Below are 13,891 nucleotides of genomic sequence, written 5' to 3' on the forward strand. Positions count from 1 at the left end.
TCTGTTTAGGTCAAATGGTTGGCGGTCACTTTGTCAGCTGTTTGTATTTCGCTGATGGACGGCTGGCCAGATAAGATCCGCCTGGGGTAGATATCACTGATGCAGACCAGACTGCACGGGAACCTCCTGAGCACATAAGACAAATTGCCACACATCTCCAAGCACGCGTCACGTGCACAGAGACTAAACACAGCCGAGCTACCTCCGCCACTTTCTGTTCGTGGGCTGAAGGGAGCAGCTCTGTTCTCATCAGGCGATACATTCAGCCGCAAAGGCTGCAGCCTGTGTGATATCAGGGATCTTCGCTCCCATCAGCGCCCAGTCCCGGGCCGGGGCCGGGCCGCCTCCTTCCTCCTCCTGTTGCTCCTGCTGAAGCGAAGGCAGCGGCTGAAGCCAGCACTACTGACGAGCCTCCAGCATGACAAGCGCGCAGCCCAGGCAAGGGTGAAATAAACAGGGAGCCTCCTTGGTTTTCCAGGATTGTCACTAGAAGGCTACCTACCTCCCGCGCCCCCAAACTGTCTTCAATCCATTAGTTAATCCAATGGTCCACAATATGATGTCCAAAACGCCTTCCACTTCCCAGGATATTCAAATGGACACCTTGGAGAACCCCAGCACGCAGGTAGACTTCGTTTAGCTTTCTTCCGCGATGCTTTACAACCGAGTCGCCGTTCCTAGCCTGCATTTTGTTGCTTTTCCTCGACTGCAAATTCGTATTTCCTTAGCAACAGTATTTGATATTCAGAGCCGAGGCTGCGGGGGTCTATGTTACACCACTGCTGGGTGCGCGTGCTGCTAGGACCCGCACTTTTAATAGCGACATGGGGAGTATCACCTAGAGTGTGCGGCTGCACTTGTCATTAGTTTCATGTGGGGGTGACGCCTCTTCATTTTTCTCTAGCGCACATTTCCCCGCACACTGCCAATCTCCCATTCAAGCACCCAATACTTCATGTGCAACTCCGTTTTGGGGAAACTGCAATAAATAAATAAATAAATACGGGACTTTTTACAGGGGAGAGACCTGTTGCCGTCCTTTGGCGACTAAGCTCGCCCACAGTTGCAGGGACCCACCAGCCTCTTAGTCTGAGAGGAAATTGCCTCTTTTGTGATTACAGTGGCGAGGCTGATCATGGACTTCAAAACGGTAAACACAGAAGTATAAGTTTATTTGAGTGAAAACAGTTCATGTCAGCGCGGCCAGGGAATCCCAACTTTTTTGCTTTTTTCCACAGATCCTCGAGTTCTCCGTCCCTTCTTAAAAGTTTTATGGCATGGGGATTTCAGACGTCAGGCCTTACATGGACTGATGTAAACTGGAGAGCCACAGCGCGAGATAAATGCTAGCTGCTCCCAGCTGCACACTGCAGGCACGTTCCCGCTCTGTTCCCTGCTAATTCTCTAGGAATTCCTGCGCAAAACGACACGTTTCTGTGTGATGTAGTGCTGATCATATTCGTGTTTAAAAATGAATCATTCGGGGTGGGTGCCTTTGTTTACACAGCGCTTCTCAACATACCCTCCAGATGCATTACAAGGCGCTGGTTTGCCGAAAGTAGTAAAGATTTGTCCATTTCAAACGTGGATTCTTCTGTTTTATAAAAAGACTGCGGATGCTTGTACAGCCCTTTCTGTAATACTGATCACACCCGTGCATATTTTGCCAAAGGAATGTTCCTCCTTTTGCATAGGGTATGACCTTGTGCAAATGAGGAAACACATTTGCCCCTGCACCCGGGCCATGTTACTGATGCAAGAGGACACATGCTCTAGGGAGGAACACTAACTGGCCGCCACTGAGGGCGTGGCACGCAGTTAATGCACCCACAATGGCACCTTTTGGTAGAGGACTGGGTGGTCACCAGATCACCCAGGAACCACCATTAAGGTAAGTGAATTCACGCAGTGCACTCAGTGAGAGACAGAGCTGAGTGTTTGAAAATGCTGCCCAGGTTTTCTCTGCTATGCCTTCCATATGCAAGCACAAGTTTACCCCTGCACTGAGTAGAGCACATTTTTTTTCAGTTCCAGCACATGGCCCAAGTGCGGCCTGGGACCATGCACCATTTTACATGATAAAAATCTGAGTAAATGTATATAAATATTCAATCATGTTCAACGGCAAAAGTTTTTTTTTTACAGTGTGGATTTTTCTTCTACTTGGCCTGACAGGATGAATTACAGTTTGTCTGAAAGCCTTTTCATGTTCCATTGCAACTAAATTTCCTACCACGGTCGGGGTGAGGGTAGCAAATCTAGCATATTAAGAATGTTTTTTTGTGGTTGTGGAGGTTTCGCAATCAAAGCTGCTGGGTACACTAAGAGGGGAGGCAATTTGAGGGAACAGACCTCCTTGTGAAAAACCACTTATGCTTGTCACTGCTCAGAGAATTCGCAGCACCAAATAGGGGAAAAGTAGGTGTACATTGTTGATGCGCTTTTGTATTTTTCTTCTAATAACCTGGCAAATAGTGATGCAGTCCTTACCTTACTGTGAAACTCCATGACAATTTCTATAGCAGTATTTTTGCAGCACTAACTCGGCTAAGTGTGGTGGTGTGATAACCTCTATAAAATGTGTGGCTGCTCTGCTAACATAACCTAAGATGTACAAACTCTCCGGCGGTGTTATGTTTGTCACCAGTGGTACACTCCGCCAGGGCAGTCGCTCAGATGTAGGTAATAAAAAAAGAATCTGATATTTTTTGGTGAAATCTCCATTACCACCCTCCTAAATAAGGCCATAAGAGTGCACACTGTCAAAGCTGGAGAAATATGTTTTGCATAGCGGCAGCACAGAATGTTAGATCACGCTCTTTGAGAACTGACTGCATTGTAAAAGTGCAGTGCAACAACATTGCTCATAAAGTATCTTCTGTTGCTACTGATGTCATTACTAAACGTCGTTCATCTATGACTGCCTTTTTTCTCAAATGTGTTTCTTATGTACTATTGTCCAAATTGCCATTTTGATCCTGTTGTATTTGAAAATTCATTAACCCTTTAGAAAACTGAAATTCCACAACGTGCTCTGTGAGAACAACACTTTTTAAAAAAGATTTCAGGTACGAAGGCAGAGCTATTGTTTCCCTTAATGACATATACCCAAACTAATTTTGTGTTAGCTTCTCGCTCATGATTGATTTTTTTCGTCTATCTCATCTTTCTGCTCTTGATTCAATAGCTTTCCTCCTTATCATTGTATGTGTCTCACCCAGGACTATTTCGACCTTACAGTGTTCTGATTGGATGAGCTGTGTTTTTCCACTACATACTCTTTTTTAAGGTCTGGCAATAGCTAAAAACCTTTGCTTTTCTTTAAGGTATAAGCTTATAACATACTTACTTTTACAGGTTTTCAAACAACCCTCTTCCTCCTTAGTCTACTGCCGCGTAATTCACATTTTTCATCCACTTACTACAACATACCGCGTGGGGCAGTATGTCAGCCCACTTTAGCCATTGACTGATTCACTATGATTAATAGCATTCTGCTCTTTCTCAAGGAGAACATCCACCCACTAAGTAGTTCCCTTCAGTGCGAAAGACTATTCTCGTAATGTTTGCTTTTTGAGACCTAAACATATTTTTGCTTTTAGCCATTTTTGGGGTCGAGCCTGTGTGGCATGCGCTTGCGCATGCGTTTCGCTGAGCGAGACGCTTTAGGAATTAAAAAGGTCTCGGAGCCCTGTCCACGTCACGTCAGTGTCTTTCATTGGCTCGTGGGCTTGCCTGTTAGAATCTGCTTGATTTCATTAGTGGAAGGCACGCATACGTCATGCTTTTTCCAGTGGATAGCCCTCCTCGAGCGCATTGACCAAGTACAGAAAACATACGAGGCTTGCTGGTTTCCGTCCGGTTCGTGGACTACTTTTTCTCTATTTTACCAGCAAGATCTCGCTTGGCAGAAGTCGAGCGCTTCACATAATATTGACCCTGTTACACACTTAATTGCACTTTTTCCGGTTATTGCACTTTTGCCAATAGGTTTCATGACGAGTGAAAAGTCCGGTTGGGAGTTTACAATGCTATGAGCTCAAACACGAGCAAACCTGATATCCGTTGCATTGCAAATTCTTGTTTTGTTTTGGTGAGTGGCCAGCAACTCCCTCCACAAAAATATTTTTTTTCCCAAAAATGACTAAACAAAATGAGCATTGACAAAGTCAAAAAGGCTGGAAGCCCATGTCAGACCTACTGACTTTGCCAATGATGGTTAATTTTTTTTAAATTCGGTGTGCAGCACTCCATTGGAAAACGGTTTGCTCCATCCCTCTTCCTGCTTTCTCCACCTCTTCCACATAGCTCACAGGTTTATTTTCAATTCCCACCTTCCAGCTCCCCTTGTCTCACCCCTATCCCCATCCCGCTCCCCTTGTCACATTTTTTTGTGATTATTTGCTTGCATTCTACAAGAGCCAGGCAGTTGAAAATGCTACCAGGCTGTTTGTTTAATTTTTCTCGGTGGAACATGAACTTTTTAATTTTTTTAAAACATTATAATATACTGTGTTAACTTGGTCATGTACCATATTAAAACAGTAAATGAAAACTGGCCACCATACACCACAACGCAAACACTCATGCATGCCACAATAGATGCGTATGCATGCACCACGATGTATGCGTGCTCATGGGTGGCCACCTTGAAATGGGCTTCCTGAATAGTAAATCTATTTTAAGATCACTAAAGCACTGGTGAAGTCAACAGCTTGGCCTTTTCCATCCTTTTTTGCTATTTTAATCAACTTAGTACACTGTCATAGCTCTGTCTTAATTTTCTTACAACACTTAACATCTTATATCGTGTTTCACTTTATGGTTGTATTATTTTTCTAATAAACGTTATTACATTTTGTTTACATAACTATATTTGTTGCTGTATCACTTTACTAGGCCTTGTAAACTATATCACATTAATTCCTTAATATATTTAAAATAATGTAATGTTTCCACAAATGTTCCTCAAGGAAGAATGATGGGCAGAACCACAGGCATTGTCAGCTCCCAATTTAACCCCTTCGCTGCCAGGCCTTTTCCCCCTCAAATGCCAGGCCTTTTTTTGGCTATTTGGGGCAGTTCGCGCTTAGGCCCTCATAACTGTTTGTCCACATAAGATACCCACACCAAAATTGTGTCCTTTGTTTCCCACATCCTAGGGATTCTAGAGGTACCCAGAGTTTGTGGGTCCCTCTGGAGGAGACCAATAAATTAGCCAAAATACAGTGGAAATTAAGTTAAAAAAAAAAATGGGAAAAAAGGGCTGCAGAAGAATGCTTGTGTTTTCTTCCCTGAAAATGGCATCAACAAAGGGTTTGGGGTGCTAAAATCAACATCTTTCCAGCTTTCAGGAACAGCCAGACTTGAATCAGATAACCACATTATTCAACACAATTTTGGCATTTTACTGGGACATACTCCACTATATTTTGTGCTTTTAGCCTCCTTCCAGTTATTGACAGAAATAGGTGTGAACCCAATGCTGGATTCTGGAAAGCTAAACATTTCTGAAAAGTACCAAAATTCTGAATTCAGAAAGGGGTCATTTGTGTGGATCCTACAAGGTTTTCCTACAGAAAATAACAGCTGAAATGAAAAAATATTGAAATTGAGGTAAAAAAACCAGCCATTTTTCTCCACGTTTTACTCTGTAATTTTTTCCTGCAATGTCAGAATTTTAAAAGCAATATACTGTTACGTCTGCTGGACTCTTTTGGTTGCGGGGATATATAGGGTTTGTAGTTTCATCAAGAATCCTAGGTACCCAAAGCCAATAAATGAGCTGCACCTTGCAATGGGTTTTCAAGGTATACCGGGTATACAGCAATTCATTTGCCGAAATATAAAGAGTGAAAAATAGGTATCAAGGAAACTGTTGTATTTCCAAAATAGGCACAAGATAAGGTGTTGAGAAGCAGTGGTTACTTGCACATCTCTGAATTCTGGGGTCCCCATATTAGCATGTGAATTACAGTGCATTTCTCAAATAGACAAGTTTTTTTATACACTGTCTTACATTTGGAAGGAAAAAATGTTGAGAAAGACAAGGGGCAATAACACTTGTTCTTCTATTCTGTGTTCCCCTAAGTCTCCCGATAAAAATGGTACATCACTTGTATGGGTAGGGCTAGTGCCTGCGACAGGAAACCCAACATGGACACATCACATTTTTATATTGAAAGCTGACGTGTTTTTTGCAAAGTGCCTAGCTGTGGATTGTGGCCTCTAGCTCATCTGCCACCTCGGGAAACATACCAAACCTGTGCATTTTTTAAAACTAGACACCTAGGGGAATCCAGGATGGGGTGACTTGTCGGGCTCTCACCAGGTTCTGTTACCCAGAATCCTTTGTAAACCTCAACATTTGGCCAAAAAAAAACACTTTTTCTCACATTTCGGTGACAGAAAGTTCTGGAATCTGAGAGGAGCCACAAATTGCCTTCCACCCAGCGATCCCCCAAGTCTCCTGATTAAAAACAGTACCTCACTTGTGTGGGTAGGCTACATGTCCGCGACCGGAAATGCCCCAAAACAGAACATGGACACATCACATTTTCCCAAAGAAAACAGAGCTGTTATTTCCAAAGTGCCTAGCTGTGGATTTTGGCATCTAGCTCAGCGGGCACCTAAGGAAACCTACCAAGCCTGTGGATTGTTGAAAACTAGACACCTGGGGGAATCCCATATGGGGTGACTTGTGGGGCTCTCTCCAGGTTCTGTTACCCAGAATCCTTTGCAAACCTCAATCTGGCAAAAAAAGACTTTTTCCTCACATTTCAGTGATAGAAAGGTCTGGAATCTAAGAAGAGCCACACATTTCCTTCAACCCAGCATTCCCATAATCCTCTCAATAAAAATGGTACCTCACTTGTATGGGTAGGCCTAGTGTGTGCGAAAGGAAATGCCCCAAAACACTATGAAGACACATCAAAATTATCAAATACAAAACTACCTGTTTTTTGGGGGGAGCGTTTTTGGTCCTGGTCTCAGCAGCCATATAGAGAAACGTACCAAACCAAACATTTCTGAAAACTAGACACCCAAGGGAGTCCAGGGATGTGTGCCTTGCGTGGATCCCCCAGTGTTTTCTTACCCAGAATCCTCAGCAAACCTCAAAATTATCCACAAAATTTCCTACCACTGAATGTTCCCCTTAGTCTCCCGGTAAAAATGATACCTCACTTGTGTAGGTGGGCCAAGTGCCTGTGACAGGGAAGAGCTAAAAACATGTCAAAATTGAGGGGGAATCAAAGCAGGTCCAAAAGGGCAGTTTGGAAAAAAACATGTTTAGGCTGACAAGTGGGGCAGAATGTTTATTGGTATAGATGCAACAATGCTGGGTGGCAGGAATTTTGTGGATTCCTGCAGATTCCGGAAGGTTCCATCACAAAAATGTAGGAACAATGAGTGATTTCCAGTAAAGTTGGAGGTTTGCAGGGCATCGTGGGTAAGAAATTGATGCGGGGTGCATGTGAAGCACACCACCCTGAACTCACCCTGATGTTTAGTTTTCAGATGTGTCTAGGTCTTGTGGACTTTTCTCCATGGCAGCATCCCAAAGTCCAAAAAGTGCAGCCCTCACCATTCCAAGTGGGACGATTATGAGAGTTAGACAAGCTCTTGTGGCACAAACGTAAAACCAAAACCCAAAATAATCAAATGTCCTCCTGCTTGCTGTGGGATAAGATGTTTTAGTGTATGGAGGAGGGGCTAAAAGACTGTTTCCCCCTTCATTTGGGGTGGGGGAATAACCATGCCCATACTGGTTGTTAGCGACCACCCCACTATTTTTTTTTTAATTCCCTGGCATCTAGAAGGCTTTCTGCCCCCCCGGGGAGTGGATCAGGGTAATTGCCTCATCTCCCCTGGTCCCTGGTGGACCTTTTGCCTCCCGTGGGGGCAAATGGGCCTTCCAAAAATAGGCTGATCTGCAGATATGGCCAACAGTTATGTGCCCCCATAGGGAGCGACCCTTGCCCAAGCGGCTGCCCTCTTGCGAAAAATTGGCGCAAAAAACAAATGATCCCTGGTGCCTAAAATAGCCTAAAACAAATTTTCCCCCGCAGGGGAGCGACCTTTGACTAAGGGGTCGTTCCCCACATCTAAAAATACATACAAAAAAAAGAAATGATAATCCTTGGTGTCTAGCATTTCAGCCTAATTAGAAAAGGTCAATCTGCCCCCCTGGGGAGTGGCCGCTCCCCTTATGCATGCATACAAAAAAAAAAACTCCCTGGTGTCTAGTGGGCATTTCTGATGCCCGATCGAATCGCGATCGGGCAGCAGAAATGCAGAGAGAGACATCAGAGGAAAGGAAAGGCCTTTCCTTTCCTTTAATGCCTATCTCGCCCCCTCCATGTGATTGGAGGAGAAATGCTTTTGCATTTCTCCTTCGATCCGTGCTGGAAGCTGAGCTTCCAGCGCAGAGGAGGCACCCTCTGATGTGGTCACGCATTGACCTCATCAGACGCCACAGGGGGTGGAGGGGCATGGGTGGAAGGAGAAGCGATTCCCTTTCCATCCCTGCCCAGGGGAGGGGGTGCCAGGCCCTCGGGGGGACGCTAGCGCTTCCCCCAAGGGCTGGTAGCAGGACATGACGGTTACATCCCGGGCACCCGAGCGGTGCTGCCCAGGATGTAACCATTATGTCTAAGGCACCCAAGGGATTAAACTCTTCTTCTCTCTACTCCATGGACAAGTAGTTACACTTTTATAGAGACAGATGTGAACAGCCATTGCCAGACATGTATGATACTACCACACATCCCTCTAAGGTTAAACTACATTCACAAATCTTTTTTGTCTACACCCTAGTGTCTTAAAAAATGACGAGTCTGATTTGTCTCACTGATCTAGCTTCATCAAGGCTAAGCAACACAATGACTTAAGTCCTTATTACGAGTGCGGCGGTCGGACGACTCACATCGACAGTCGGACCGCTGCACTCCAGGGGGTTCGACCGCCCAATTTAACCCCTGGCAGATGGTCCCACCAGGTGACTGCCATCCCCGCCAAGAACATGGTTCGCGATGGCATGAAGGCGGTCAGAGTTGTATCCAGCCAGGGCGGTGCTGAACTCAGCGCTGTCTGGCTGATTCCAACTCCCCCCACCGCCAGTCTTTCATGGCAGTCTGACTTGCATGGAAAGGCTAGCGGTGAGGGTATGCTGGGGCCACAGAGGACCCCTGAACTGCCCATGATGATGCACAGTTCCCAGCACCATCGGGCCAGTACCACCAGAAAGCACACTGTCTGCTTTGCGCATTCTGACTGTGCAGGTGGACCCCCTTTCTGTGCTAAGAGATAGCACCCAGCTCCTTTAAGGGAGCCAACTGCTATCCTGTAGCACTGTTCCTGCTGGTCTGACCGGCAGGAGCACTCCATTGCAATGTTCCCGCCAGTCAGACTGGTGGGAACAGTGTAATAGGACGATACCACCGCCGTGGCAGTGGCATCCTTGCCACGGGTTTGGCGTTCTGCGGTGGGACCCTCAAACTCCTAATATGACCCTTAGTCTTCTGTACTTCAGTAAGTGACCTAATGAAACAAAGGGGTTCAGAAAACAATAGCAAGACTGTGCTGTGTTTGATAAGAAAGAGAGATGATGTAAAACATTGTATATTTCTATAAGAAATCACAACACAAGGGCTTTTGATGGTAGATATATTAGTGTTCATTCATTTGAGTTTCACATTTTGTGTAGTTTGAAGTTTCTCTGTTTCCCTTCAGTCTCCATTTTGTATTTCTTCACATTGCTAGACCATTTTCAAGCAATTACATTTCATACACACACGACCAGTGGAATATGATTTATGCCTCTTGTTTGTTTTCATCATTATTCAATGCCAGGAACGGTTTCCAATTTTTTCCCCTAACATTTTGTTTTCCTTTCAGTTTATAATTTCTTGAGCTTTTCTATGTTCATATTGTGGGTATAAAGGGCTTGATTTAAACCTTGGCAATAAAGCTGCCAAACTGCTGTTGTAGGAGAGGCAATGTGTACAGTACACTTTGCTGACAGGTGCTGAGCCAATAAACTAAAGGTGATACATCATTGTTAGAGAAATCTCGGGAGCTGCTGGGGGGGCGGGTTGGGAGGATTGTGTGTGGAGGCAGGTTTACTACAACATGCTGTTATGGCAAAATTGACATAACGTATGTAATAGCGGGAGCTACACACCAAAGGCAGGGTCTATTCCCAGGAACATAATAACTAAGGTCCACCAATCACTGGGAGTTTTCTCTGTGTATGTGTGTGTGTGTGTGTGAGTGTATCTGTGGGTGTGTGTGTGTGAGCACCATGATTTACATTGTACTCAATGGTAGACTAATCACAAAACCAGTAGTTGAAAAACGTGTTTCCCAAAGAAACAATGTTATTTCGCAGATGTGACATAATTACAAATACATGTAACACACATTGAGACTCCTAGTCTCACAGTGTTGCCTTCCCTGCAGGTGTTTAGTTTCTAAGCACGACAGTGCTTGAAAAAAAAACAGCTCTGCATAGCCTCAATAATAAAGGAGAAAAAGGAGGGAACCATATGCACAGTGAAAATAATTCAGAGGCAAATACTTCAAGGAAGAGGTGGGATTCTGTTGCTGTTGAATATGCAGGCAGCAGCACTAAGAACATCATTTTTGCAGGCAGGAAGAATGCATTTCCCAATAACACAAAGCAAGTTTTTCTATAACTAAATATTCTGCAATATATATGTATATATTTGTCTTTTCTTTTTACTATAGACTCCCAAACAATATGGTCCAGTGTTTTTTTAATAAACATATTTTTCAAGCTAACTGCGTGAAATCGGATATGTCCCACGAGAACGCAAATTTAAAAATGTAAGTATGTGATTTGTTGAGGGGCCTGTTTTCTTGTGAGCCTTCATGCTCTCACAGGAGCAACAGGCTTCTGATATTCTCACAAAAGTGAGTGCTCTGATTGGTTGGCTGTTGGAATTTTTAAAATAATACTGTTGCCATTACTGTTTAATGTAAAAAATTGAAGGTGTTGTGGAAATGAAGTTTGAAACCTATTGTAAGGGGGCAGCAGAAGGGCACGCTGTTCCCATAGATTTAGAGAGAAGCTGTCTAAGGGATAGCTACTGTGAAGATTATGAATGTATATTGTTTTTAACTAATTTTCACAATCTCATAGGACTCTTGTGGGATTGTGTATAGTAAGATGAGTAGATGAGTTCACACTAAACTCTGTTAGTATGAATGGATATTGTGGTGCTTGTTTTTGAGAGAAAGTGTGTAAGAGATAAGTACTGTGATCGGTAGATGGTTAATTCTTATTTTTTTAAAAGGTTACCATCTCACAAGACTCTTGCAAGAGCTGGCAAAATATACAGGTGAGAACCAGCGTTTAGGTGCTCCCACTCTCGCAAGAGTCTCATTAGAGTTTGCAAGAAGGGAAAAAAGGGAAACAGCACAAACAACATAGATCATGAAACTGCATTTTTCTTCTGATCACGTGGAGGAGGCCGGAGAGGCTTCAAAGGGAAGGAAAGGAGTTTCCTTCCCTTTGAAGTCTCTCTGAGCATCTCAAAAGCCGGATTGTAAAGCAATCCGGCTTTTGAAATGCCCACTAGACACCAGGGATTTCTTTTACAAAAGACCACTGGCATGACGGGAGCGACCCCTTGGGCAAGGGTAGCTCCCGGGGGGGCATTTTTTTTTTAGGCCTTAGATCGGCCTATTATAAGGCCGATCTGCCCCCAGGGGGGGCAGAAACCTCTAGGCACCAGGGATCATGTTTTTTTTTAGGCAAGAGTCGCTCACCTAGGGGGCAAATCATATTTGGGCCATTTCTGACCCCCTTGGGGGCAGATTGGCCTATTTTTATGAGGTCAATCTGCCCCCAAGGGGGACAGAAACCACTAGGCACCAGGGAGTTTTTTTTTTTCATGAATTTCACGCAAGGGGAGCGACCCCTTAGGCAAGGGTCACTCCCTTGTGGGGCAAATTTATTTTAGGCCATTTCTGCCCCCCTGGGGGGCAGATGAGCCTATTTTAATTAGGCCGATCTGCCCCCAAGGGGGGCAGAAACCACTAGGCCCCGGGGATTTTGTTGTTGTTTTACAGATGGGGAGTGACCCCTTAGGCAAGGGTCGCTCCCCTGGAGGGGCTAATTGTATTTAGGCCATTTCTGCCGACTTTAGGTCAATCTGCCCCCAAGGGGGGCAGTAACCACTAGGCACCGGGGATTTTGTTTTTTTGCGCCAATGTCACGCAAGGGGAGCGACCCCATAAGCAAGGGTCGCTCCTTGGGGGGTTGGGAGGGAAAGAGGGGGTGGGGCGGCAAATTTATTTTAGGCCATTTCTTCCCCCCCCGGGGGAAGATCGGCCTATTGTTATTAGGCCGATCTGCCCCCGGGGGGCAGAAACCTCTAGGCGCCAGGGCAAATTTTTTTTGTTGTGTTTTTTTTGTTTGTTTGTTTTTTTAGAGATGGGGAGCGACCCATTAGGCAAGGGTCGCTCACCTGGGGGGCAAATTGTATTTAGACCATTTCTGCCCCCCTTGGTGGCAGATCGGCTGATTTTTGTTAGGCCAATCTGCCCCCATGGAGGCAGAAACCACTTAGACACCAGGGATTGGTGTGTGTGTATGCATTTGTTTTCTTTAGGGGGGCAGCCCCTTGGGTAAGGGTCGCTCCCCATGGGGGCAGATTACTGTTGGCCATATCTTCTCCCCATTGGGGGCAGATGGGCCTATTTGTGGAAAGCCCATCTGCCCCCAAGGGGGCAGAAAGCCCACCAGAGGCCAGGGAAGTTTTTTTTTCAAAAATAAGAGGGTGGGGGTATGGCCATACCTCCATCCCAAATAAATGGGGCCAAAGTTGTTCTGCCCACCAGTGGGCAGATGGGGCAATTACCCCTGATACACACCCCAGGGGGGCAGAAACTCTACTAGATGCCCAGGAATTTTAAAAAAACAAAAAATATTGCGGTGGTGGCTACCAACCAGTATGGGCCTGGTTACGCCCCCACCTCAACTGAACAGGGTAACAGTCTTTCAGCTCTCCCCGCACTCTAAAACATCTTATCCCACAGCAAGCAAGAAGACATTTGATTATTTTGGGTTTTAGTTTTACATTTGGGCCATGAGAACTTGGCTTACTCTCAAAATCGTCCCACTTGGAATGGTGAGGGCTGCACTTTATGGACATTGGGACACTGCCATGTAGAAAAATCCACAAGACCTAGACACATCTGAAAACTAAACATCTGGGTGATTCCAGGGTGGTGTGTTTCACATGCACCCGCACCATTTTTGTACCCACAATCCCCTGCAAACCTCCAACTTTGCTGGAAATCACACATTTTCCCCACATTTTTGTGATGGAACCTTCCAGAATCTGCAGGAATCCACAAAATTCCTACCACCCAGCATTGTCTCATCTATACCGACAAAAATTCTGCTGCACTTGTCAGCCTAAAAATGTTTTTTTGCAAACTGCCCTTTTGGACCCCCTTTGTTCCTCCTCAATATCGACATGTTTTTGGCTCTTCCCTTTCACAAGCACTTGTCCCACCTACACAAATGAGGTATCACTTTTACCGGGAGACTGAGAGGAACATTGGGTGGTATGAAATGTGTCCCAGTGCGGTGATCCCACACAGAAATGTGGTAAAAATGTGATTTTTTAGCTGAATTTGAAGTTTGCTGAGGATTCTGGATAAGAAAACATTGGGGGATCTACGCAAGTCACACCTCACTGGACTCCCTCGGGTGTCTAGTTTTCAGAAATGTCTGGGTTTGGTAGGTTTCCCTAGAAGGTTGCTGAGCCCAGGACCAAAAACGCAGGTGCCCCCCTTGCAAAAACAGGCAGTTTTGTATTTGATAATTTTGATGTGTCCAGATAGTGTTTTGGGGCAT

General features: G+C 45.0%; 1 protein-coding gene across 2 annotated transcripts in view; it reads left to right on the forward strand.

Annotated features, from left to right (window-relative positions):
• Window positions 1-206: 206 nt before the first annotated feature.
• The window catches only part of CACNB2 (calcium voltage-gated channel auxiliary subunit beta 2), an 890,619-nt gene continuing 876,934 nt past the window's right edge, over window positions 207-13,891 (forward strand). Inside the window, exon 1 of one of the 2 annotated variants that reach the window (XM_069211768.1) lies at window positions 207-625. In XM_069211768.1, the coding sequence (XP_069067869.1) occupies window positions 545-625 (81 nt within the window). In that variant the 5' untranslated portion in view covers window positions 207-544. The remainder of the gene's footprint in view (window positions 626-13,891) is intronic. The other variant, XM_069211763.1, reaches the window with a different exon arrangement.

The sequence above is a fragment of the Pleurodeles waltl genome, chromosome 10, assembly GCF_031143425.1.
Source record: "Pleurodeles waltl isolate 20211129_DDA chromosome 10, aPleWal1.hap1.20221129, whole genome shotgun sequence".
NCBI lineage: Eukaryota > Metazoa > Chordata > Amphibia > Caudata > Salamandridae > Pleurodeles > Pleurodeles waltl.